At 41.8% G+C, this 27,871-nt stretch overlaps 1 protein-coding gene across 1 annotated transcript in view; it reads left to right on the top strand.

Annotated features, from left to right (window-relative positions):
- Positions 1 to 27,483, top strand: part of LOC122095389 (heparan-sulfate 6-O-sulfotransferase 2-like) — a 49,725-nt gene extending 22,242 nt beyond the window's left edge. The window contains exon 3 of the mRNA XM_042665796.1: positions 25,437 to 27,483. Coding sequence (XP_042521730.1) covers positions 25,437 to 26,298 — 862 coding nt within the window. The 3' untranslated portion in view covers positions 26,299 to 27,483. The remainder of the gene's footprint in view (positions 1 to 25,436) is intronic.
- Positions 27,484 to 27,871: the final 388 nt, after the last annotated feature.

Here is a 27,871-nt window from a genome sequence, read left to right as displayed (position 1 = left end):
TGTTTCCTTTCACATGGCCAAATTGCTCAGAACAGATGATAAGGGGACCAGACTGATAGGTGATTGTTTCCCAAGATTACAGACTATACCCAGGCTGAACTTAAAATGCTTGGAGGGGGGAAAATGCCCTAGGTTTTGAGTAATGCTCCACAACTGGCTCCTGTTCTCCAGACTAAATGAACACACACCATTTCCACTCCATTTCCTTCAACTGGCCTCTGTACGAGGCTGTAATGAAACCTGTAGGGGAAGAAAAGAGCATTAGCTTCGGGAAAGGATTATTGTAGTTGCTTAAGCCATTTACTCTTGGAAAATAGGTGAAGGTTTAGGCCAAAATCTGCCTGGTTCATTTGAATGGCTTTAGAAAGCCAGTGGGCTTTTCTAAGAGGTATTCATCATAAGTATTTTCGTTGAATCCTAAGCATAATTTGGCTATAATATTTAACTCTCTAGAGTGTTGTATATTATGTGTGTTCACCGATTCAACTTTTTACCACCAATCATTTAGTGTCATCATCATGCCTATCCTAATGATGGAGGCACTGTACTCCTCCATAATTAGCCCAACAGTCCCTTTCCCATACCATAGTGACCTATGTCCTTCAACTACCACTATCCAAACCTTAATTCATTGGTTATAAGTCCACTCCTTCAAATGATTTAGACATAAGTTTTTATTCCAGCCTTGACACCTCATACAACCTTGTTGGTGCCTCAATATCTTCACCTGCAAATTTGGAATAATAATTGGTCCTTCTCTATCACAGATCCTTTTATTTGTGTTTGACTGATTCTCAAAGCATTAAAGTCTTAGGCTTATTAATGGAAGAATACCATGTAATATTTAAAACATGTATATATTTAAATCAGGTCAAAGAGTGTACTCCTTGTCATTAAAACTTTCAAAAATGGGGCTGGGAAGGTGGCTCAGTGGCAGAGCACTTGCCTTGCATGCATGAAGCCATGGGTTTGATTCCTCAGCACCACATAAGCAAAAAAAGCCAGAAATGGTGCTGTGGCTCAAGTGATAGAGCGCTAGCCTTGAGCTGAAGAGCCTAGGGACAGCGCCCAGGCCCAGAGTTCATGCCCCATGACCGGAAAAAAAAAAAAAAAAAACCACCTTTCAGAAAATATAACTTTTGGAAATATACACTATTATCTCTTAGAGATTCTTTGAGAATTCAGTGAAATAACATAAATATTCTGGTATGTGTAGTATACTTATTAAATGGAATCATCGTTATTACTCATCTTTTAAATGATTTTTGTGCTTTTTCTCTCATCATATCTCTCTTAGTATACCCTGAGATCATCTTCACCTATTGAAACTGATTTTCATTTGTCATTGAATAGGGAACACAATTTATTAGCCCATTTTTGATTCATTCATAGTGCCCCTACAATTTGACAGACATAGAACCAGAAACCGAAGTGGGTTTAATATAGACTTACAGGAGAGAAGGAAGATATTGCAAGGCTGAAACATTCAAATTCAGCCACTGTAAGGGAGATACTACCATATAAGGAACAATGTGGTATCCTTCTTAAAGGAAAGAGCTATCAGACATGTGGCTATAGCACTGTAGACATGGGCCTTGAAAGACAAATCCCTGGAAGTAACAGCTCTCTTTCTTGTTAACTATTCCTGTATGTGTTAATGGCTATGTCTACTTCAGGAAAAGTAGGGCTACTTCTATTTTTCTGTCCAGACCCTACCCAAGTAGCACATGGGTCCCCATTTATATCTGCTGAAATGTGTAGTAACAGATCAGAGCTTCTAAGACACATCCCAGAAAAAACCCACCTATTTTCTGGTCTCATCTTCTTTGAAAGGACAAGAAATTAACCACTTGAGCTCAGTGTATGAAAGGGTTTAAGAGATGGTTCCATGTTTTCATAAGTAGATTATTAAGGAAATCCTCCTTGAATCTGAAAGATCCTTGAACTTAAAGAACGAGTCTTAGCCAGGCACTGGTGGCTCATGCCTGTAATCCTAGCTACTCAGGAGGCTGAGATCTGAGGATTGCAGTTCAAAGCCAGTCCGGGAAGAAAGTCTGTGAGACTCTTATCTCCAGTTAACCACTAGAAAACTGGAAGTGGCACTGTGGCTCAAGTGGTAGAGCACTTGCCTTCCATGCCTGAGGCCTCGGATTTAATTCCTCAGCACCATATAAGCAGAAAGAAGCCAGAAGTGGTTCTGTGTCTCAAGTGGTAGAGCACTAGCCTTGAGCTGAAGAGCTGAGGGACAGCACCCAGGCCCAGAGTTCAAGACTCACGAAAGACAAAAAAAAAAAAAAAAATGAGTCTTGTGTTAAGGACTCAGGTATTGAATGAAATATAGGACTGATTCACTGCATTGCTCTGAATCTTGTGAGATCAGGGAGACTGGTTGAAAGTACTTTTGTGATGCAAGCATCCCATTTCTTCTCCTTGAATCTTGCCCTTGCCCTTCCCTCTCCAAACTGTTGTCTGGGATATAGTGCCTGACAGTACTTTAAAAAAATAATCTTTGTTGGTATGTGATTGTCATATGGATATTTTATATATGTATGTGTGTAGATATATAGTGTATATATTTCCATGTATCTGAGTATAAGTATACATCTGTGAAATCATTGCTGACATCAAGGCCCTAAATGTACCTGTCATTCCCCTCAAAGTTTCCTCCTGCTCTGTGTATGTACATGTGTGCATGGCGCTTGAAGTCAAGACCAGGGACTTTCCCTTATTTTTTTTCTCAAGTCTGGTGTTCAAGCACTTGGGCCACACCTCCACTTCTGGCTTTTTTTTTTTTTTTTGGTGATTAATGGGAGATGAGAGTCTCATTGACTTTTTTGCCCCAGCTGGCTTCAAACCTGATCCTCTGATCTCAGCCTCCTGAGTAACTAGGATTACAGGCATGAGCCACCAGCACCCAGCTTCTCCTGCTCCCTTTGTATTATTTTCTTTCCTTTCTCTTTCTTTTGTTTTGCTAAGAACACTTACCATTTATCCTCTTAGCAAATTTTAAGTAAATAAAACACTGCTGTTTGCTCTATGCAATATGTCATGCAGTGGATCTCCAGAATTCACCTATCTTATATTTGTGGAAGTTTGTACCATTTAGCCATCACCTGCCTACTTTCTTTACTTACTCCTCTCCCCTAGTAATCAATCGCTTTTCTATTCTGCTTCAGTGAGTTTCCTAACAAAGCTTCATGCATTGCTATGGGTGCTGTACCCATCCTCCCTAGGGCTGGCTGTACCCATGGGAGCTGTTGGAATTTGAATGTCCTTCCCCATCTCAGCACACAATCTCCCTCCATTTCTTCAACTCCCTCTTCAGCCCCCTCATTCACCAGAGGTCTTATTCAATAAGATACTGGGCTACACACTAGCAGCATTAGGGGGAGGGGTGCCGAAAAAGCTCCTGAGAGTCAAAAGACTGGTCTTCTGTCTGCAGATTTGACTTTCACTAGTTTTGCCTTCTTGAGAAAGTCACTGAGGCTCTCTGATTCTTTGTTTGCTGTGCTGTTAATGAAGGTCTGGCTTTGCAGCCTTTCAAGTCAGCAAGCAGATAGCTAGACAACCCCTATCACTGCTATGCACACAAATAATGGAGCTGGAAACATGAGATCCTTTCCAGGTAATTTAATACTGCTGCATTTTAAGGGTGGTGGGCTGGGGAGATGAGTCTTAAAAGGAGGCAAAAGTAATTCACGTCTCCCAAGATAGTGTTTATAATGGTCTATTAAGAACACATTTAAAAGAAATGGCCTAATTCTGTAGGCTTCTACCCAGGACAGCAGGCTAGTGGAGCCAAAGTGTTTTTTGAATAGGGCCATAAGCAAAACCCTTCTCAGTGAATCTTTGAACTGCTTTGCAGAAAGGGAGAGGGAAAAAAAAAAAAAGACTTTTCCCCTAATACATTTTTAAATGGTCACTTTTCCATTGCCAAACTTCATTACCGCTCCTAAGAGCTAAAGCTTAGAAATGATGGATCTGTAGCCCACAGAGCAATGAGAAGAAAAAGAAAAAATCCCCAGCACATGCTATTTACTATTCTACACTCTTTTGAGAATTAATGTCAATAATACTGTTGCAACATTTTTCAAAGAAAGGATGAGATTTTCTAATTGTCTAGTATTAAAAAACAAAGCAAAACTCCTAGTCTGAATCCCCTGAGAAGAAACCTGAGTTGAAATCATTAACACCACAAATCTCTGATAATTGTGGAATGTTTGCTGGTACCTTAATCCGAGTGGCCTGTTTTAATTGGATCACACTGATTAAGTTTCTGTAAGCTAGTATATGTTGCCTTTCCAATTCAATTAAATGAGAACCTCCTGCCATTACTAGATATTACTAAAATGCCCTGGTGGGCGGAAAACTCGACTTTGTATTTTCGATTGCTACTGACTTCCTGATTATATAATCTTTGTATTAAATGAAATCAATGAAAGTTCAAATTAAACTGAGCAAACCTTAAGAAACAAAAATATTTTCTCCATATTTTTGGCTATATTTTTCACCTCAAGGTGTGGAAGCACATTAGTTGAAACTAATTGATTACCTTTAGTGATACATTTTACAGGGCTCTCTACCCTCATATACCAGTTCCTAGAATAGTCTACCCTGTTCATAGGCATTTTAAAAGTGGGTGATGAATAGGCTCTCTCTATTATATATGTATTAGAGTGTGCCTCTCTCAGCTGTAGATACGAGCTTATCTTATGTAAATGCAATTGCTTTGTAAATGTAAATGCCTATTGGGTCATCGATCATCCTGATGATAGTAGAAGCAGAACAATAGGAAGAGGTGTGAGACAAACTGTCTAGGGACAAAAATGAAGAAAATTACTACGTGGGTAAAGGATTGAATCAATGAAGCTAGAGAACTTCATGGAGGGGGCTGGTCTGGAAAGAACTATGGAGATGCCGCTGGGACAGGTATGTTGGAGCTGCCCACTGGTTTCTACATGCAGAAGCCTCTAAAGGCCTTGCTGTCATGAGATCCTGAGAAGAGACTAAAAGAGAAGTGGGCCTAGTTGGTGTCAGTTACAGTAAATAAGTTATAGCCGGGAGCCATTGACTCAGGCCTATAGTAAAGCTAGCTACTCAGGAGGCTGAGAATAGTGACTCCAAGTCAGCCTGGGCTCGAAAGTCCATGAGACTAATTTCCAATTAACTGCCAAAAATTTAAAAAAAAGGAAATATAGCTGTGGCTAGAGTGGTATCATGCTAGCCTTGAGCAAAAAAAAAAAAAAAAAAAAATTAGGGAGAGGACCCAGGTCCTGAGTTCAAATACCAGGACAAGCACAAAAGAAAGAGAAGAAAGAAGGAAAGAAAGAAGGAAAGGAAGGAAGGAAGAAGGGAAAGAAGGAAGAAGTCAAAGAAACAGAGAGAAAGGAAGGAAGGAATAGGTTATGTCCTTTCTAAGGAAGTCTAGATTTCAAAATTTGCTGTAAGCCAAATGTATGCATGTGACTCATAGAGTAATAAAGTCCTCTAAGTCCATTTGTAAGACATCTTAAAGATAATCAAGGGGGCAAAGAAGTTTTCTATTTTTGTTCTGGTCCTGCCTTTTTTAATAACCCACCTACTTCCATAAAAGATTTGAGGTGCTTCCCAAAGGCATTCTTGCTCATACCTTAGGATTAAAGAAGTATTTCTGAAAGTCAAGTCCATGTGTACCACATACATAGAGAGGAATGATTATATAGAAATGAGACTCAGGGCCCTCTCATGCTGCTCAGCTCATCAGCTTGAGGATGTAGTTGAAGATGGGAAGCATTTTGGTCCCCCACTTCATTCTTCTCTCAGGTGTTCTGCTTGATCCTTATCCTGGGCCTCTGTGCTTTCCCAGCAGTGCTAATAAAGTCTGTGCTAATACACAGAAACTAGTGATCAGCTGTCCTTATGCTCAGTTGAACATTGAGGCCAGAAATCATACTGCATTGATCCCAACCTGTAAAGTGTACATTATTTAGGAACCAATGGCAGAATCTAGGGAAAAAAAACAGACCCTGAGTCCAATTAACACTTGATACTCAGGTACTCAAAGGCACCAAAGAGCCCCCATGCCATATCAGAGTCTGTCAATGGTACCCAGCAAATGCTCAAGGAACAGAAAAGAGCCTCTGTGGACTGCTTGAGATTCCTTTCCCATCAGCCAATCTCCTCTCTCTCAGCCTCCTCTGTACCTGCCTCTTACCATCTATGGCATCCTTCCACTTCTTCAGTTTACTTTTTTTCCCTCCCTGCCTGTACTTTTCCTGTTCTCCCTTGGTCTTTTCTTTCCACCTCTCCAGCTTCTATGTCTCCTCATTTTGTTCTTCTGATGACTCTTCTTTGTTCCCACCTGTCGATTTCCCTCAACCAGTTGCCATAGCTGCTCAAAGAGTTTCTAGTGGGAAGTAATGAGACTTGGAAATCCTGGGTATGGGTTCAAAGTTGGAGGCAGGTGGAAAACAAGGAGATCCTTTGTACCTCCTTGAAATTTCTTTCTTCTGATTCTCCTGCTGGGGGGCCCAATACTCCTAGATACCTGTGGTCTTTGGCCAATTGTGTCTTTGATCTTCATCTGCCCGCCCCGCCCCATTCCCTACACACTTTTTCTTTGCTTTAACCTTGTCCCTCTATCACTTTGTTAGGAATCAGCCAAACTCAGTTGCTCACTTCAATAGGCTTCAGCATGTGGCCAGAGGAAAAGTGAGCGTTTTGTCAAAACAATTCAGGAAGATTAAAAAGTCTTCCTTGAGGTACTTCAGGCAGATTCCAAGTGACATATCTAACAAGAGAGTTCTTTAAATGTTTTTGGTTGGCAAGGAAATATGGAGTACAAGTATAAACTTTACAGATATCCTATGAGGATTTGAAACCCAGTTCTACCTCTTTGTGCGTGTGTGTGTGTGTGTGTGTGTGTGTGTGTGTGTGTACACATGTGCGCACACATTCGCACTACTTCTGGGGCTTGAACTCAGGGACTAGGAGCTGTCCCTGAGCTTCACACACTCCTGCCCAAAGACTAACACTTTGCCACTTGAGCCACAGCTTCCCTTCTGGCTTTTTGGTGGTTCAGTGAAGATAAGAATCATGTAGTTTCCTGCCTGGGCTGACTTCAAACGGTGATCTTCAGATTTCAGCCTCCTAAGCTAGGGTTACAGCTGTGAGGCACTGGTGCCCAGCCCAGTTCTACCTCGTACTAGCCAGTGGTGGGACATGAGGAGAGATGTTTCACCTTTCATCTCTGCTTCCATTTCTTTATGCATAAAATGAGGCTGCTAATAATAATACCTACCTCACAGAGAGATTATGATCATTAAATTAATTAATGCCTGTTGTTCTTCTGGAATTGTGTCTGCCACAAAGTAAAAGTTAAATGAGCCCTTGTGATCATTGAAATTCAGTGCATGTGCGGCTTCTTTGAAGCCTTTAAAAAGTGTCTGATTCATGTGGCAAACATATAGCTATGTTTGATGCTAAATGTGTTTCCCAGGACCTCATCCTGGTCTGCATAGCCAGCATTCTACGTTATTTCTAAAATCAAGGGCATTGGCACTTGCTCTTTGCCTTGGAACCACACCGTTTACATATGCACTTCCTGCAGGCCCCAATTACATGAAGACCAAGAAGGAAGAAAAGAATTGTCTATATCATGGCTCGATCTGGCCTTGAAGTAACAGCTCCTTTGATGTGTCTTGGGGGTCATCCAAATCCTTTGGCTAAGTTGATGGTGTTCATTGTGAAATGAGATACTGAAAAATCCCTGGTCATTGACCATTGGTTACTGCACCTAGAAAGGTACAGAGAAATGCTTGGGGTAAAAAAAGATACAGAGAACACATTTAAATTGTAGGCAGATACAGAACATCTCATTTCCCTTTTATAAAAGCCTTTAGCTCTGAATTCTACCTAATCCCTCTACGTCTATACTTTGTAGCTGGCTAGTAATTGCACAGTGTACATGGAATTCCCACACTTGTTTTTCTTGATTCCCTTTTGTAGCTGTAGTCTGACATCGTGGGAACAAATAGCTTTATTGTCTTTTTAGACCAGGATCTAGACAGAATGTTTTGTTGACTATCTTTGTCAAAAAGAGCCAGGAGTTTTGGTTTAGTTGTAAAGGTATCCTGGTGAATGGGCACAGCCATTGTAGTGTTTGAGCCCCACAAAGAGGTTCTCAAAGCTAACTAATGTTTCCTTTAAAAAAAAAAACAACTCTGAAATGTGTGTGGGGTAACACATATTTTATCATAGTTATTCTGGCTCTGCGAGTGCAATGAAAATGTTAGCCTTGGCATATCAATCGTGTTTTACAGATGACTGTAATTTCCTGAATGTCAAAACTCCAAATTTTTCTACTAAGCAAACTTTTCAGTGGCAAAACAGATTGCCTCCATAATGTATCACTGTGGGCAGAAAAAAAAATGAAATCTTTCTGCACTGTATTATGAATCAATGAGGCATTGAGATTCCTGGAAGGGTGAGTGGACTCTGGAAAATGAAAAACTGCCGCTATTCCATCTCTACAAAGCACTGTTGAGTTCGTAGAGGCTTCAATGTGGACCCCAGAAATAGCAAATTCACGTTGAAACCAGTTCCTGTCTTTCTCTGCATGCTGAAGGGTAAATGTCACTGTAAATATAGTCTGAGTCAGGTCATTGAACAAATCCTTGCCTCCTAATGTGATTCCCTTTGCTTCTGGGATAATACCTCTATTGGGTTATTTTAAAGAGAGTTTGAGAGGAGTGCACGTTTCATTAAAAGCAGGCTGATCTCACCAGTGAAACAGAGCCATGGAATTTTTACCCTGTGCTGGTTGTAGAATATACACTGTGCTAGGGGAGTAAAAAAACAAAAACAACAACAAAAACATCGCAACTCTGTGAAAGGAATGCTGGGAATAAAGTAGCGTGTGGATTTCTGAAGTTACAGAGGCTAGATCTGGCTTCCAGAATCTTCTGACTGCAGTGACTCTTGATTACAAAGTGTTTATCAATGGTTGGCTTTACAAAATTCTGAGCCAACGAGGCTCCAGGGCAGCAAGGAGCAAGTGACAGAAAAAGGACCTTTTCTATGTCTAAACTGTATAGAGCCTTGCAATATCCGAGTCAGATGAGACGCCCCCAAAACCCTTTCTGGAGGTTTACAGGAAAGCATGCCCGATTGAGCTGAGGACATGAGGAGGAAGGAAGTCTTGAGAAAACACTACAGGTGGCATTCTGTATCTGTGGATTCTACATCTGTGGGCTCAATCAAGTATGAATGGGAAATACTTGGGAAAATATTACAACTGTAAGGAACACCTGCAGACATTTTTATCCCTTCTCCTTATCCCCCAAACAGTATAGTATAAGAACTATTTACATAGCAGTTACATTGTATTAGGCATGAATGCCATCCTCAAGTCTAAGGGAGGATATGCTTAGATTCTGTGCAAATACTGTCCTATAAGGGAGAAGAGTGTGTGTGAATTTGGGTGTCCATGTGGCTCCTGAAATACATTCCCTGTGGCTTACCCATGTACTATGTGGGCAGAAAGCTATAACAGGAAATGCTGTGCTTTGAAGCAACAGCATGATCAAAGATGGCAGCTAAGTGGGATGCAGGTAGAGTTTGCATATGGGGTCTCTAAGCAAGACAGCAATAATGGGCTGGAAGATGAGACCAAACCAATAACTTAGTGAGAAAAGTCATGGACATTATTGCACTAAAATGTAGCTTGCTATTTTTCTCTGCATTGCTTGTGGATTAGCCTGTATATCTTTGCTTTTATGGGTATCTTAAACCAGGTATTTCTGACAATAGAATCCAAGTCAAGCTACATCCACCTTTAGAATTGTCAGTGTTTTTCTTTCTTTCTTTTGTACTTTTTTTTTGTAAAAATACAGTACAGAGAAGTTACAGTTACATGAACAAGGTAATGAGTATATTTTCTATCTAGCATTGTTGCCTCCTCCTTTGTTTTTCCCCTACCATCCCTTCCCTCCCACCTCCACAACTATACCCTCCCCAAATTGTAAAGTTCATTTTCAACATAGTATCTTGTACATCTCATTGTTATAATGGGTCAATCCGTATCCTTATTTAAGCATTTTGTTTTTTCCCTTCCCCTTCGTGAATTAGAGAAGTGTATATACAAGATGCAGGGCACCGGCATCAAATACAGTAAAAACAGGGGTTGTACCATGGGGGAGGAACATACAAACAAACAAAAACAATCACATAGCACATTATAAATGTGTTAGAAACAATAGCAAGAAAAAAAAAGATATTTGTGTCCCTATTCTGGGGTTCATTTTGTTTAACATCATCTTATATGGTCATATGTACATAGCTTTTGGCCTTTTTCTGCTTGAGGGGATGTGGCCAGAAGGGAACCCTACTGCATTGTTGGTGGGAGTGTAAACTTGTTCAATCACTTTGAAAAGTATTATAGATGTTCCTCAAAAGACTCCACATAGAGCTCCCCTATAACCCAGCAATCCCACTTTTGGGCATTTACCCAAATGATCACAAACAAGGCTATACTAAAGCTACCAGCACAACCATGTTTATCACATTATTCACCATAGCTAAGATATGGAACCAACCCAGATGCCCCTCAGTAGATGAATGGATCAAGAAAATGTCACACACACACACACACACACACACACACACACACACACACACACACACACACTGGAATTCTATGCCTCCATCAGAAAAAATAACACCACCCCATTTATTAGGAAATGGAAAGACTTGGAAAAATTATATTAAGTGAAGTAAGCCAGGCCCAAAGAAACATAGGTCCCATGTTTTCCCTTGTTTGCAATAACTAGTACGTGTATATTTTCTTTCCTTAAAACTGGATGCCAAAAAACACAAACAAAACAACTGGATGCCTAGACCAGGCTCATGCCTGTAATCCTAGTTACTCAGGAGGCTGAGAATCTGAGGATCACAGTTCAAAGCCAGCCTGGCCAGGAAAGTCTGTGACACTCATCTCCAGTTAACCACCCGAAAACTAGAAGTAGCACTGTAGCTCAAGAGGTAGAGAACTCACCTTGAGAGAAAAAGCCCAGGAACAGAGCTCAGGCCCAGAGTTCAAGCCAGCAAACAAAAACTGGTACCCACCTGCATACATACCCTACATGTCTCCTTTTCCATCCATTTAGTGGTTGACATCCTTCCACTCCCTATCTCTTATTTTCCCCCAACACACAAGCAGGCCTTTGTTTCCCCACATTTGTTATTAGTATCAATTAATTATACGGGGATTTATTTTGACCTGTCCATATATGCATACAATTTAGCTTGATCTCTTACACATCCCTCTCCTCTCCTCTCCAACCAATCTCAACAAGTTTCATTGTTCCATTCTCAAACATGTGGGCAAAGTATAACGTATTTTCACCATATCCTCTCTCTGCCCTCTCTATTAGCCCCCTTCAAAGTGTTAATTGTTCAAAGGGATTTCACTGTGGTCCATCACACATATCAGACAGTACTTTAATTAGATTGGACCCCCCCCACTTGACTCTCACTGTCTGAACCCCCTACTCTTTATGCAAAAGCTTTCAGTGGGTTTTATTTTGTTATCTTCATTCACAGATGCAGTGTATGTCCGTGTTGTTTACTTTCTAACACTCTCTTTTCCCTGGAGACAGACCTTTTAAGCCAAAGGAATAAACCTTGTTTTGTGTGAGGGAGGGGCATCTCAGCACCCCCAAAATTATACCACCCCACAAAGTTGGCTCTGGTTGCACATCCTGTGAGGGTATTGGGGAAAGATCTGCTCTATGTCACGCAAAATTCTTTTCATTCCTAAATAAAATAAGCAAAGTGGCACTCGGTAGCCAAATGAGTCTGGATGTCTAGACATGGGTTTAAGACGTAGGTAACCTGATCACTTACTAGCTGTGTGACCTTTCACCTTTCTGTGCACTAATTTCTGTCTATGGTATGGGGCCAGACCTGTCTATTTTACAGGCTCTAATGAGAAAGAAAGCAAATGTGCTGTTTTAAAAAAGATATTCACCATGAAGAATTTTCTTTTAAAACAGGGCGTAAAGCCTATAGAAAGATTTACAATAATAGTTCTTTAATCCTTGAAAATAAACTGAGAAATACAAATATTTCTGATGAACAATCTCAGAGGTAAGTCTCTCATCACCTTCATTTACTGAAATGCAACAGTACCAGCATCTCCGACATGTACCTGCCCATATTTCAACTGTCAACGCATTCTTTCCACCATGTGGATTGTAGAAGGTGAAGGTCAATGGGTTTTACCCTCACTCTCTGCACACATTTCAAGAAACACCTGCACTCCTGAAGGTTAAATAGAAGGGAGATGGGAGAAACAACAAGACTTCAAAAAATAGCCCTAGGGAAATCAAATCTTGTTTTAACTTAGTGCATTCATGACTGATTCCTGATTCTGAAAAGGGAAAAGAAGTTTGATCAAAACTGTCACCAAATGGTTTCATTTTAAATTCCTTTGCTTTCTATGACTATTGAAGCAGGCTTTCCCCAACACACAATAAGCAACTACCTGGAAGTCATGATTTCAGGATGGCCCCTGACTTGTAATTTGCTGTCTGAACTACCACTTTAAGTGAAGAGAGTGCTTGGGGCTCTTAGAAGATGCCTGTTTTCTACTGGAAAGCCTTCTGGTGTTCCTAAGAAGGTGACACCTTGATGAAAATGCAATTTATTAATTGTTTCTTTCCAGATTTAGATCTTGAGTGGGGAGTAGAGGAATGAGACCACATATAGTAAGGGATGGACAATGTTGGAGCAGCAGGTCTTCTGGCTACCATAAAGGACAAAAGAAATAGCAAGTAAGAGTGGGGATTTTAGGCCTCAATGGGTAGAGTTGATTAAGATAGGGCCTTCTACACTCTTTCACACATGACATTATGAGTTCTACAGTCTCTCCTGGCTAGGGAAATGCTACCACTGGGGCCTGAAGACCTGCTAAAGTCAAGCACAGGGTTGTGTTGTGAGCATAGGGCTTTGTCTGGCTTGCAGCTATCACCCTGTAATCCTGATTGGTGAGAGGAGGAACTTATGGACAGCTATTAGGAGAGAAGAACATTCTGGATAATTTCCAAGATTCATGATAGATGATTCATTCTTTGGAACTGAATTCCCATAATGAGATGGATCCTGTACTGAGAGATAAGAGAACCATCTTGAGCATGCCATTTGAGAAACTGAGCAAGGAGATAGTGATATGGGGGTGGATTCTGGCTCTTCCTGAAACAGGACATGTGACCCTGGAGAGGTTCCTGTCCATCATCTCTGAGCTCTTATGTTCTCATTAGTGAAGTGAGCAGATCATGTGATCTCTGAAAGGCCTGCCAAGCTTCTCAGCAATATATGGGTTTATCACCTACATCTGTGGCCATCTCCTGCCATTTATCAGGTGGTCAGTTTCCACACACGAACCATGGCTTCATTTGTCTAGAGTGCAACCCTAACTCAGTCTCTGCATAAAGGGGGATGTAGAGACCTCCTGAGCTTCCCTCCTCAGGAAAACCATACTCAACTATGATGCATAAAATGGCTCTAACCCCTTTCTGTGAAATAGATTTCTAATTTTTCACAAACTAGTGCTTTCGAATGCATGCATGTGTGAGTGTGGGGTGGGTGTTCTGGTCCTCGGGCTTGAATTCAGGGTCTAGGTGCTATTCCTGAGCTTTTGTGCTTAGAGGTAGCATTCTACTACTTGAACCACAGCTCCACTTGAGGGGTTTTTTGTGGGGGTAGTTCATTGGCGAAAAGTGTCTCTTGGACTTTTTTGCGTGGGCTGGCTTTGAACCATGATCATCAGATCTCAGCCTTCTGAATAGCTAGGGTTACAGGCCAGGTATGGATTCCCTTTTTTTTTTTTTTAAAGTTTGTACTCATCAAAAATTGTACAAAATTTATGCTTTCATCCAACAAAATAGCACAATGGTGTCTATTTCACAATGGGCATAGATGCCTATTTTCACATATTCATTTTGGTCAGTCGTGGGCTTGAACTCTGGGCCTGGGAGCTGTCCCTCAGCTCTTCAGCTCAAGGCTAGCACTCTACTGCTTGAGCCATAACACCACTTCCGGTTTTCTGGTGGTTGGTTAATTGGAGATAAGAGTCTCATGGACTTTCCTGCCCAGGCTGGCTTTGAACTGCGATCCTCAGATCTCAGTCTCTTGAGTAGCTAGGATGACAGGTGTGAGCCACCGGCGCCTGGCTTCACATATTCTTAATATACCAGATCTGACGTGTTTTGGGTGGTACAAACATACATTTTCTCTAGAATTTGGGACATTGCAGTATGTTATTTAGTAGAGGCTCATAGGAGAATGCTGTGAGTGGTGAGAAGTCTACAATGCTATTTTACTCATTCCAGAAAATGGCCTCATTTGCTCTTAAAGAAAACACAACTGTCCAAAGTCCTTGAAATACAATAAATCTTGGAAGCTCATAATGTAGGGTCCTCTTCTAAGCTTCCAGCACTACCATTGCCTTCAAAATGATTCCTTCCTTTTAATCAAGAGCATCATGTGTCCCATGTTTCCCACCTGTACTCACTCCAATGTGACATCAGATTCATAGGCAGAGAGGTTGGGTGGAAGATTAATGTGTTACTTTTTTCTTTGCTCCCAACATTCCCAATGTGCAAGCACAAGGCTGGGCCTGTCACTGTATGTCCTCTTCCTTCCCACACACATGCGGCCCAACCCTGGTATTCAATAATTATGCATTTTGCAGCCTGAATACCTGAAGCAAAAGTCTCCCTAGGGAAAAGAGGCATGACCCTGCCAGCCCTTGAAATTCTGAATGGCTCCAATTCTTTACAGTTTCAATGGTTAAGGAGGGTCTGCTTCCCCCTCAAAAGCCAGGGTTTGCACTTCATTTCTCTCAGCACCTTCAAAACAATATTAGAGCTCATTAAAATCAAGCCAGGGCTTCCAGAAGGGCAGCCTTCATTTAGGGGAAAACTTTTCCCCTGTGTTGTTCTGGAAAATAGCACAATGCTAAGAGCAGGCATTTTTTTTCCCCCTGACTAGGTTTCCTTTAATGATTTCTGCAAAGCACACTCCGAGATGTTTTTCTGCCAGACATCAAGTGAACAAGTGGACCAGGCTATAGCCACCTTAAATAATATTTATTGACTGCCGACCATGTGTAAAACTCCTGTTACTTGATTCCACATCTCTGTGGAGTCCCCACAGAAATGATTCCATGTGTACCTGCATTTCTCACAGTTCAGAGACCTTGAGGAAGCAGGCTATCTGGTTTCACGTCTATGGAATGGGAAGTTTGGGCTCAAATAGCCACCAGGTGAGCCCCCAGCGCTAGGCTCCACAGTTCTGAAGGGCTCAGATTCTATCCTTACATCTCAGTAAGGGCCCACAAAAACTGCAGCATCAGCCCTCTTATTTGACATTCTGGCCTAGCCAACGGCCTCTACTTCCAGTGTCTTGTCCCACCAGACCAGTTATGCTGGAAAACACTTGAAGTGTTCTCAGTTCAGAAAAAGTCCATTTCAAGAACTCAGTACCAACATGGGCTGGTGGTCACCATATTAGAGACCATAACCCTAGAATACACACCCTCTTGTTCCCATGCACTGCACCCAGCTAAACACATTAGCAGCTATAGAATAACTTGTTGGGGATGATAAAACAGCTAGCATTGTGCTTGGCTCTTGCTAAAGCAGAACATTTAAGGGTATCTTCTTTGATGTGCTGTGCATTTAAGCCTTCCATCCTCCCCACCCTCATCAGACCCTCAGTACAACTTTGCTACACACACAGTTAAATCCTTTACAGCCCTCTCAGATTCTTCTTCCTCCTCCTTCCTCCTCCTCCTCCTCCTGGAAGCCAGCTTTGATGATGGTAGCACACCAGTGATCTCTTTAATCCCTGACTCATTCTGCACTCACTCTCTGCGTAACAGTTAGCACTTAATGCACTTAACTATATTCTACCTTTATCTCCTCCCCTATCTGAAATGTGCTCCATCTACCTAAATGCTAAGCTCTTTGAAAGCAGGTAACCAATGCCCATGGCTTCCTTTATCTGTCTGAAGTTCTAATAATGGCAACCTAAGGGTGGACCTGACTTGATCACTGGATTTAAATATTTATCCAAGCCCTTCACCTTCCAAAGGACACTACCTATTTTTTGTCATTTGTGGGGCCTGAACTCAGGGCCTGGGTGCTGTCCCTCAGCTCTTCAGCTCAAGGTAAGCACTCTATCACTTGAGCCACAGCTCCACTTCTGGCTTTTTCTGCTTATGTGGTGCTGAGGAATGAACCCAGGGCCTCATTCATGCAAGGCAAGCGCTCTACCACTGAGCCACCTTCCAGCCCAGGACACTACCTTTGCCTTGCCTTTTCCATTCCTGAACTGCATGTCACAAAGTTTTGTTACTTCTTAGTTGAGACCTGGAATTTACAGTGTGTCATAATGGATGCACAGGCCAATAAAATGGCAGGGAGAAGCAATGGATTTCCAGGTGCAGCCATTCTAGGATAAATTATCCAAAGAGCAAGACATTGACTATAGTATAATAGTCACAGTGGGCGGCATTTGGAATTTTTCCTATCCGGTTTCCATTCTCTCTGTTTCATCTCAAAGTTGGAGAGAAAGTCAAACATTTCTTCCTTGCTGCTCCAGATGCCAAATCTCAAGGGACGGCTCCTTGAAACACTCAGTATACTGAGAAGTGCCTTATGGCAAAACTGGTCTGTATGTGACTTGGGCAAATTCTATTCCTTCTTCGGTCTTGGTCCATCTCATGTGCATATAGAGAGGGTTTTCTCTATAAGTTCTTTCGACCTCAAAAACACCCTGAGCATTAATGAAGCAAAACTCACAACATTATTGTAGACTGCAGCAGCTTCACGGGAGGTAGTGTAAACTGCAAAACTTTTCAAGATGCCAACGATTTGAGTGGATTCTAGGTAAAACCTGGTGACTACGGGTCATAAAGCTTGGAATTTCACATCTTGTTTGCAAAATACCTGAGATTTATATGCTTCAGTACTAGGCTGTAGGAAAGAGGAGAGTGATTTCTTTAAAAAAAAAATAAAAATAAAAAAGAAGGAATTCTCACCATGACTGATTGTGGGAAGAATTACATCTTGAACTTGAATTTACACCCAGATCTTAATTTTCCATGAAGACAAAAAAATCCATTATTTGTTGACTTTATGAGCGAGAGAAAGACAGAGACAGAGACAGAGACAGAGAGACAGAGAGAGGGGGGGAATGGCACAGAAAAATATACCTTTGTGTTTAAGGAAAGTCTGTGGAGTGCTCCCCTCCAACACATAGAAAAGCTCAGTTTTCAGATAAGCAGAGGAGGGGAAATCAATTCATGAAGTTGTTTATATATATATATATATGTATATATATATATATATGTATATATATATATTATATATAGTAGGAAACCTCTAGAAGCAGAACGAAATATAGTAATACATTGTTTAAGGACTGGGAAATGTCTTGAGATATATACATCAGACTTTGAATTGTATCCACATCATAGAGTGTGCTTACACCGATGTAGATTGTGTAGTCTGCTACACACCTAGCCTCTCTTTATCATCCCACAGGACCACCATTATATATGCCATCCATCCTTGAGAAGTATGTAGCACGTGATTGTTGCTTCTTTGGCCCAAGTGAGACCTTTTATCTTTAGACTTCTTTGTGTTGCTAAGGAAACAAGGTCATCCCTTGGATCATCCTGTAGATCAGTGGGTTTCCAAGGCATGGTCCTGGCCCCCCATCTCTACTGGGAGCCTGGCAATGTGGGGGAGTACGCAATATTCACATGAAAGGGGAAAGGAGTGGTTCAGCATTTAGATAATTTCGGTCATTCTAGGAAGACAATCAAATGAATTCACAGTGTCACTGCTCTCTGTAGCCTGCTGACTGTAAACGTGAGGGCTTACTCTTCTCACTAGATAAAGCACCATCACTAAGGAAAAGACTGTTGTGTCAAATGTACCAAAACCAGCACATTTGAATGAGCACCCATCTGCTTTAAAGAAAGCCTCTTACAATGCCTCACATTTCCTTTATGCTGCTAGTGCTGGTCGTGGCATTTATGAAACTCCTCTTTGGGGACTTCTGGTACATGAAGCACACAAGAAAGTCAGTTAAAAGACCAACTGCAGAGCTGGAGGGGTCTGTTCCCATAGGAGCCATGTTTGCTTTTGATTAAATTTATTATACTTTAATTTAGTCTGGACTCCCATATTAACATCTTTGGATCGAAAAGCCATCCTTTTCCTTTTGTTATTTACATGTATGGCAAAAACATTCATGGCACTTTCTTTGGACATCATTTAGCTGAGGACAGCGATGCTGTCTTTGCTATGAATGACTCTGTGACATGCATGTGCCCCTCCTCCCCTGCCCCACCCCCCTGCCCTTCCTCCCCCCTCCCAGCCACTGTGCAGTTTTCTTAGGATCACCAACCACAGTTCTTGTTCTATCATTAGTCCACAAGTAAGATATGCGTAGACTGAACTTAAACACAAAAATCTGAATTAAGCTACAGGTAAAATAAAATATTCACTCCTTATTGATTTGGGCTAGGAATTTGTTTCCTTTCTTAAATTAGCATTTTATTGATTCCTCCTACGACCTTAACTGCTACAAGTTTGCTGGCCTTCTTCCATGCAAAGAAATGGCGTTGTGATTTATTTCCTCTTGCAGTACTGAAGGCAGAAGCTTATCATAGCCATTTATGAACTGGTAGTCCGTTAAAGGAAAATAAATATGTACAGCATGATATTCAGGCCTTTCTACAGGACAGGTTTCCTGGGCTTTCTGACAGAAATGGGCATCCCCAAGGTACTCGAACTTGGAACTTGGACTTGCTCTTGAGGGTTCACAGAGTTTACCCATATCATGGTTATCTCCTGGGATTACTTTGGATCACTGCAATCACATGTAAAAGATAACAGCTCTCCAACTCCAGTGTGTGGATGTACAGTAGCATTAGACTAGACAGAAAGGAAAGGAAGGCTATGTGTGACATGCAGAATGTCATTGCTGATGACTCTAGGGCCTCACTTTGAGAGAGAAAAAAATACACACACACACACACACACACACACACACACACACACACACACACACACACACACACACACACACACACACAGCCCAGAAATGGCCTTACATTGACTTTCACGTGTTATTTATAATTTAGGATTTGTTGGTCCCTGCTTCTCTTGCTAGGCCTCAATTTCCCTGTCTCTGAAGTCCCAAAGTTTCAGTCTTGCTCTTCCAATGGCTTGGAACTCAGGTACTTATTTTACAATTGTTGAAGAAAATAAGGATAAAAATATGAGTTGTTTATATCTGTTTCTTTATTTTCTTCATATTGAACTTTCTTCCTTTTTAAACAGGCCTATTGCACAAATCAGTCAGGTACAACTAAATAAAACAAGATCTCCTTAAAATGCTTAAAATGGTGTGAGTGTATCTGTTATTTTGTAGTGACATCTAGTGGCTTTTCCTTACCAAATAATAACATAGGCATTTTCCAAAACACTAAACTCTAATGTTTCTGCTGCATTTGGTCAGCAATCTTATATTTATAAAACTTACATTATGTCAAACATCCCTCTAGGTTGACAGGCATATATTGATAAACAATATATGATCCATACCCTCCCGGACCTTGTAGTCTAGTGGGTAAGGCAATAAAATCACTACATCATAATAGATGGTAATGGATTATGATAAAGTGTTACTATGAGAGAATACCAGGGCAAGAAGGCAGAGATGAAGGAGCTTATTTTGCCCAGGATGGTACAAGAAGATTTTGTAGAAGACATACACCTTGAATAGAGTTTGTAAGTCTCAGGCAACTTATTTCCCAGGTAACTTGTGAAGGACAAATAGATGCCATTGGAAAGAGTTGTTGCCTGGGGCAAACTTGGATAATCAAGAATAGTTTTGTATTCTAGAGTTTCTCATTTTCATACTGCTGACATTTGGGGAGCTCATTGATTCTTTGCTGGTAGTGGGGGGGGTGGTTCCTAGGCTTGCAGAATGTTTCACATAGTATCTAGATTGAATGCACTAGATGCCAGTAGCAACCTGTCCTCTGTTATAACAACCAAAATGTTTTCAGATATTACAAAGCCCCCATCTCTGGTAGGGTAGGGAGGATGGACAATCGCTCCCAGTAGACACATATTTGGGCAGAGTGAGCTCACTGGCAATTAGGCTGGACCCAAGGAAAAGTAGTTGTTGGGTTCTAGAAGGCTGTGTCTGTCATGGGGAAGAGTTAGAAGTTATTGAGAAGGTTTAACTAGTAAATGACAGGTCCAATGACCAGGATTCACATCGTACAACAGGATGTATACACTTTTCCTGAGAATTGACCTTGCTTGATTGGCTTAAAATGAAATTAGTCCATAGAGGGTTGATTTAAAATGAAATCAGTCCATTCAGGTTCATGCCAGCTTGAAGGGAGATTCGTCGTTCACTATCACAGACTTGCTCTCACTCATACCTTGTTCTATGTTTGTTTTGTTTTGTTTTTTATGGTCATGGGCTTGAACTCAGAGCTGGGGTGCTATCCCTCGTGCTCAAGGCTAGCCACAGCACCACTTCCTGCTTTCGGGTGGTCAATTAGAGATAAGGGTGTCACAGACTTCCCTGCCCAGGCTGGCTTCGAACTGTGATCCTCAGATTTCAGCCTTCTGTGTAACTAGGATTACAGATTTGAGCCACTAGTCCCTAGTTCCTTGTTCTGTTTTGAACAAGGCCCATGTAAACACACTGGCCACAAGGACAAGAAAGATACTGAGGGATACGATCAGAAGCCATATGCATTTTGACTACTCCACTTCTGCAAATTAGAAGGAATTAAGTGACCACCAGTACTTGTACCAGACACAATAGATTTTCAAAATGGCATGTAGTATGTTAAAAACAAATGGCATGATTTAGTTGATTGTGGGCCAATGGTGTGGTGTGTTTGTCAGAAGGAGGCATATGATGTGATCTGCATGCAGAGAAATGATGCAAAGATGAGGAAATGATAGACTGCCCTGTCTGGTCACTTGTCAGAGCACGCATGGAGGACCATGTTCTAAAAATTGGGACATACTCAGATATAATCAACAGGACACTGAGCACCCTGACAGCAGGGTAGAGAACAGTTGGAAACCATATTTGGCATGAAGAAGAGAAGTTCTGGGGGTTATCAATGCTTTCTTGAGATGTTTGAAGCCACACAAGTAGAGTTACAAATGGATCTCAAAGTAGTCCCTCATGGTCTGGAAGAGGCCATTTTTGCTGACCACCTGTGTCTATATCTGGAGGCCAGATTACCCTCTAAAGTGTTCCTTCAGTTCTATTTGAATCTTCCCCAGACACCTCCAGCCTCCCTCCAGAGACCTAGGAAGCTTCTTTAATTTCTCCTCCCTTTCCCTTCCATCCATCTTCTCACCAAGTCTTGTTTATTCTGTGTCCTAAGTATTTCTCTAGCTGGCCCTGCCTCCTCCTTTTGCCTTGTTTTCCATAGTAGCCTCTAAATCAATGTGTGTAACATCCTCTATTCATACAGCACATATTTTGGGAGCACCGAGTGATAATTTGATGCACGTGTACTAGTCCCTTTCATTTGGGGTATTTCTGGGATTCAAAATCAGGAATCTTTTGCTTGCTAGACACGTGCTCTACCACTTGAGCCACTTGTTATTTTTGAGATAAGAATCTTGTTTTGGGCCTATGCCAGGCTGGCCCATAGTCCTCCTGTTTATACTTCCTGCTGTGGCTGAGATGACAGATGTATGCCATCATACCCAAAACGGGAGTGTTACAAACTTTTTGCCGTGGCTTGCCTAGAACTAGATTCTTCTTATCTCCACCTTCCAAGAAGCTAGGATTATAAGCTTGAGCCATGGGTGCCTGACTATAAATCCTTTAATGTGCATGTGAGGCCTTCCACAACTAGCTCTGATCATTTTTTAAAATTTTATTTTCTTGTAAAGATGCTGTACAGAGGGGTTCCAGTTTCATGAGTAAGGCAATGAGTACAGAGCCCTAATCATTTTTGTCTCTTTGATTTCTGCCCTCTCCTAAGCTCCCTATTTCTCTTCTACACAACAAGCCACTCTGTTTCCTCTAGGCCTTCTCCCATGCTTCTCCTTTTCATATTCCTTTCCTCTCTTTCCTTGTCTCATTCTTTTTTTTGGGGGGGACAGGCGGGCCGAGGGATGAACAAAGGTATACAACACATTCCTCTCACATTAGTTACAGGTCCTTGCAAGATGTTTCCCTTGTACCCTGTATTTTCTCAGTCATCATTGGGTCATTGTAATAGTTCATTACGTTTTCATGTCTTATTCTTGAGGCATCCTCAGTGCCTATCTTCTCACCAAACACACATATGGTGCTGAGAGGAAAGAAGTCATGGAACTGAACTGACTAGCCTCATCCCTAGACCAGTACTGTCCAGGTTTCTGAGTCTGTTTGCCTCTCCAGCCATGTTCCTAATTATACTGGGTTTTTCTATCTCAGTTGCACTGGGTAAGAAGACTTGTTTTGCAGCTATTTCCTTACAAATTCTCCCCTCAAGATATTGCATCCTGGAGGTATGCAACAAAAAACCTCCAGGGTATTATCCTTATCTGTCTTGTTTTTCCCATTGCCAACACACCCATGGAACTTGGGAGGCTGCTGGACACTGATGACCTTATCTTTAGCACGTCGTCTATTTCATCTATGGGATCATATTTTCAGCAGCATTAAGCATTGCTAGTTGAGGAAATTCTTACCAATCTCAGCCCCTTAGAATATTTTCTCTGGTGCCGGGTGCCAATGGCTCACACCTGTAATCCTAGCTAGTCTGGAGGCTGAGATCTGAGAACTGCACTTCAAAGCCAGCCCAGGCAGGAAAGTCCCTGAGACTCTTATCTCCAATGAACCACCAGAAAACTGGAGGTGGCACTGTGACTCAAGGCAGAGCGCTAGCCTTGAGCTGAAGAGCTGAGGGGCAGCGCCCAGGCCCAGAGTTCAAGTCCCACGACTGACCAAAAGAAAAAAAAAAAGAATGTTTTCTCCAGAAGAAGTGGGTTAACTCTCATGGAATCTCCAGGGTATTTTTTTTAATTTTTTTTTGTTGTTGTTGATTGTGGAGCTTGAACTCAGGGCCTAGGCACTGTCCCTGAGCTTTTGTGCTCAAGGCTAGTGCTCTACCACTTTGAGCTGCACCCCACTTCCAGTTTGGAGGTGGTTAATTGGAGATGTCTCAGGGCCTTTACCTGCCTGGGCTGTCTTTGAGCCATGATTCTCAGATCTCAGCCTCCTGAGTAGTTAAGATTACATGTGTGAGCCACTGGTGCCCAGCCAGAATCTGGTTATTTTTACCTAAGTGACTGTAGCTATAATTACTAGGGTTCTCTGTATTTTATGTCTCTGCCTGTCTGCTACAGTGATAATCTTACAGTGTTCAGACTGAGCCTGGCTCTGTTGGGGTGTCTTTGTCTCATATGATGCTAATCAACCCTCAGGTGAAAGCTATACTGGATCCCCACATCTGTAATGAAAGAGAGTCACTGAGTGTCTCAATCTCTTTGCATTGCCTCTTCACTCTCTGCATGTGGGGGCGGGGCTGATAAATCATGGATTCCTACACTAGCCTTCGAGATTGGGTTCTAGCTGTTGAGGAGGGCAAAGTGAACATTTTAGGAAGGAGTCTCTCAGCCTTGCATTGTGGTGCACTCTAAGACTTACCAGAAGATGTCACTGCAGGCTTAAACCAGCAGAATAAATCTGGGCAAGAAAACTTCAGTTAAGGATGAAGGTGACTCCATTATGGGAGTTTAAAGCACCCAGCAGTCCCTATTACAATGCACCCTTGGGAAGACTGGTTAAAAAGTTAATCCAAATATGACATTGTGCTAAATTAAAAAAATATTTTCAAATAACCAGACTAATTGCCTCCAAACTATTGCCTTGGGCCTAGCAAAGAGTTTCAATAAAAATGTGGTGAATGGAGCTGGGTGCCTGTGGCTCACGCCTATAATCCTAGCTACTCAGCTGGCTGAGATCTGAGGATTGCAGTTCAAAGCCAGCCCAGTCAGGAAAGTCTGTGAGACTCTTATCTCCAATGAACCAACAGAAAACCGGAAGTGATACTGTGGCTCAAGTGGTAGAGCCCTAGCCTTGAGGTAAAGAACTCAGGGACAGTGCTCAGGCCCAGACTTCAAGACCCAGGACCGACTGAAAAAATGTATTGAATGAATGATAGAATGAACAAATGCCAAAAACAAGAGAGAGCCTGAAGGGTATGCTGCCACAAACTACTAGGGAGCAGAAGTAGCTATTTTTTGGCACTGGTCTTTGCAGAGGGGAAGTATAGTGGCATCATCAAAGTCAGGTCAGAGCTCAATGAAGGTGCCCTTCCCTCTCCTCAGTTTCACTGCCAGATGCTTCTGTGTGCCCAATGCTTTTCTGTTCCAGAAGAACATATGAGGAAGAAAAGAACAACTTCCTGTGATCTTTGGCCACTGTATGTAACGGAAGTTACTTCTTAAAAGTACAATGACTGGGTCCTTTGTTTGAGTATGCTCCTATGCTTTGATATTTCCGAGGTGTGGATCATGTGTGTGTACCCATTATATATGAGTGTGAATGTGTCAGCGAGTGGTTTAAGCATTTGCCCTCCTGCTATTTGAGCAAAGAATACCTCTTTACAACTCAAAAAACAACATAACTATTCAGCAAGGCCTCCATAGTTGTTGGCATCTGTGCCTCCATTCAGTAGATTGGGGGTGGGAAAAGGTATTTTGGAGTGGATATAGTTAACTTCCCTATCTTTGGAATATCAGCATGGTAGCAAAGGTTAAAATCAACATATGATTTTGGCAGCTTCCATGTGTTTGTTTTAAAAATAAAACAACAACAAGATTTCCAGGTTAAGCTGAATATTGGGAAATACATTTGTATACTTAATAAGAAGTGTTAGAATTGGAGCTCACTTTCCAATTCCTTTCTACTTCTATACATTGTAAGTCTCCATGTCATGATCCGTAAATGGATGCCTGGCGCTGGCAGAACAGGCCATTAGAAGTTTGACTTCTGGCCAGTGGGCATCCCTGAGAAGATTTCCTTTTCATTGATTGGAGAGAGAGAAAAGGACAGGAGAAAGAAGGGGGAGGTGAAGAATGACAAGGCCACAGTCTTTGAGTCTAACTTTCACATACCTCTTGTGGTGGCTGCAAATCCAAGGTAGTTGGCTCCATGGCAAGGCTAGCAGAAACTTACACTGGAGCTCAGTTCATTGGACAAATCCAGCACACCTGTTGTCCTCCCCCCTTTGCCTTCTTTACCAGCCAGTGACCAGCACAGAGGCCATGTTCCTCCATGAGCCCTCTTCTGTCACTGATGGACATCTCTGACTATGGATCTTTGTGCTTCATCCACAGGAACTTTCACTACATCACCATCCTCCGGGACCCAGTGTCCCGGTACTTGAGTGAGTGGAGGCATGTCCAGAGAGGCGCTACATGGAAAGCATCTCTTCATGTCTGCGATGGGAGACCCCCGACCTCTGAAGAGCTGCCCAGCTGCTACACAGGTGATGATTGGTCTGGCTGCCCCCTCAAAGAATTCATGGACTGCCCCTATAATCTGGCCAACAACCGCCAGGTGCGCATGCTCTCCGACCTGACCCTAGTAGGCTGCTACAACCTCTCAGTCATGCCTGAAAAGCAACGGAACAAGGTCCTTCTGGAAAGCGCCAAATCCAATCTGAAGCACATGGCATTCTTCGGCCTGACGGAATTTCAGCGCAAGACCCAGTACCTGTTTGAGAAGACCTTCAACATGAACTTTATTTCGCCGTTTACCCAATATAATACCACTAGGGCCTCTAGTGTCGAGATCAATGGGGAGATCCAAAAGCGTATTGAGGGACTGAATTTTCTGGATATGGAGTTGTACAGCTATGCAAAAGACCTCTTTCTGCAAAGGTATCAATTCATGAGGCAGAAAGAGCATCAGGAGGCCAGGCGGAAGCGCCAGGAGCAACGCAAATTTCTGAAGGGACGATTCCTTCAGACCCACTTTCAGAGTCAGGGCCAAGGGCAGAGCCGGAATCCCGGTCAGAATCAGAATCAGAACCCAAACCAGAATAATGTGACTCACAATCTGATGCAGAATCTGACTCAGAGTTCAAGTCAGAAAGAGAACCGAGTGAGGCAGAAGCAGAGCCCAGGCCAGGAGCAGAGTGACAACCCCACCAATGGCACTCATGACTACATAGGCAGCGTAGAGAAATGGCGTTAAGTGCCTGTGAAAGGCATGTGTATTTTGCTCTCAAAGTGCCACCCAAAAGATGGCATATGTTAAAGAGGCATAAATATCCAAACACATCCTGCTTCCTTAATCGTGGAAGTTTAAGAACGCTTAGATGTTGCCTTTACAGTTGCCTTTCAAATAAATGTTATACTGTGTGTGGGTAAAGCCAATTTCAATATGTAATTAAATTGTCTTCGGTGGGGAGGGAATTGGAACTATTTATGAAATCCAAAAGCCAAACCACACTCACCACAAATTGCTGTTTCGATATTTTAAGAAACTCTCACGTGAGGTATGGAGATAAAAGGAAAATATAAAATGTGACCCTTTAACTTGTGGCTAAGTAACTGACTTGCAGTGATTCACTGTTAAACAACAAAACCCAATCTTGGAAACCCTGATTCCAGACCTAAGCATAAGTCAAAGCGTGAAATGAAACACAGACCTTTCCTTTTCTTCTGATTTTAACAAGGAGTCTATTTAAATAGAATAACAACTGTTGATAAATTTTACCGAACTTTAGTAAATAGTCACTCTCTCAAGTTTAGGTGGGTTTATGGAAAAAATAGTGGCTTTTCAAGTACAACAGGACCTATATCTTGCGTTGTAAGGGATGATTAAAGTTTTAAACTTTTTTTAAACGTTCTACTGTTGAAAGGTTTTAAACAGGGTGTATCTCATAGAAAACAAAAGCATAAATTTCCCAATTGGAACACCAATGTTAAGAATCCAATTTCTACATGATGTCAGGGCACTGTAATTCCAACAGCTCTGGAATCTTTTGGGCAATGCCTCTCATTCATTTTCAAGCTTCTTGAAGTTGTGCTCATTCCAATCGAACCCGTGAATAGCAGCTTTCTTCATCATGTACATGGTGTGTTGCTGAATATATTGTGGTATTTAATCCTGGATTAATGTCAGGACTTAACTTTCTGTAGAGTTGTCTTATCAATGTTTGTGCAGTGAGGTGCTTATCAAGAAACTCTTGAAGAGAAAAAAAATATGTCTAAAAATATTGCTGACATTATTCTTGATTGGATTGAATTGAACCTGAGTGTGAACAGTTCATTACTTTTTGTACCTCTTTATTGTAATGTATCCAGTTTGGCTGACTATTTCTGGCCTATTAGTTCTCCTTTGTATTGACAGATGTTTAGACAATTGCAAGAACAATAAAAGAAAATGGTAGAATAAGAATGAGTAGGCAGAATGACTCAGAATCACCAATAGTTTCTCCTCCCCACTCCCCCCAATACTTTTGAGTTTGCCATCCTACCAGGTTTTTGATCATGAAGGAGCAAAAGTAAAGAGTATTATTCTGCAGTGAAGTTTAAGTATCTGAAACATGCAAGTTGAGCGGAGTAATTTGGCAGTGCGAAGTCCATACGAAAACACCCTTATAGTGTCAGTTACATTCTGAACCAAGTTCAAAGAAGTACATGGTGACTTGGGCTGTCAGGTACCACAATGCCCAGCAACTGGCATTTTATGGGCTTTGCTCCACTTTTATAAGAACTTACACTCACTCTTTGGCTATCAATCAAACTAGGTGACTGGAAGT

Source organism: Dipodomys spectabilis, unplaced genomic scaffold, assembly GCF_019054845.1.
Source record: "Dipodomys spectabilis isolate Male_0828 unplaced genomic scaffold, ASM1905484v1 ptg000347l, whole genome shotgun sequence".
Taxonomy (NCBI): Eukaryota; Metazoa; Chordata; class Mammalia; order Rodentia; family Heteromyidae; genus Dipodomys; species Dipodomys spectabilis.
Note: the sequence above shows the minus strand (reverse complement) of the source record. Positions and strands in the feature narration are given on the sequence as shown.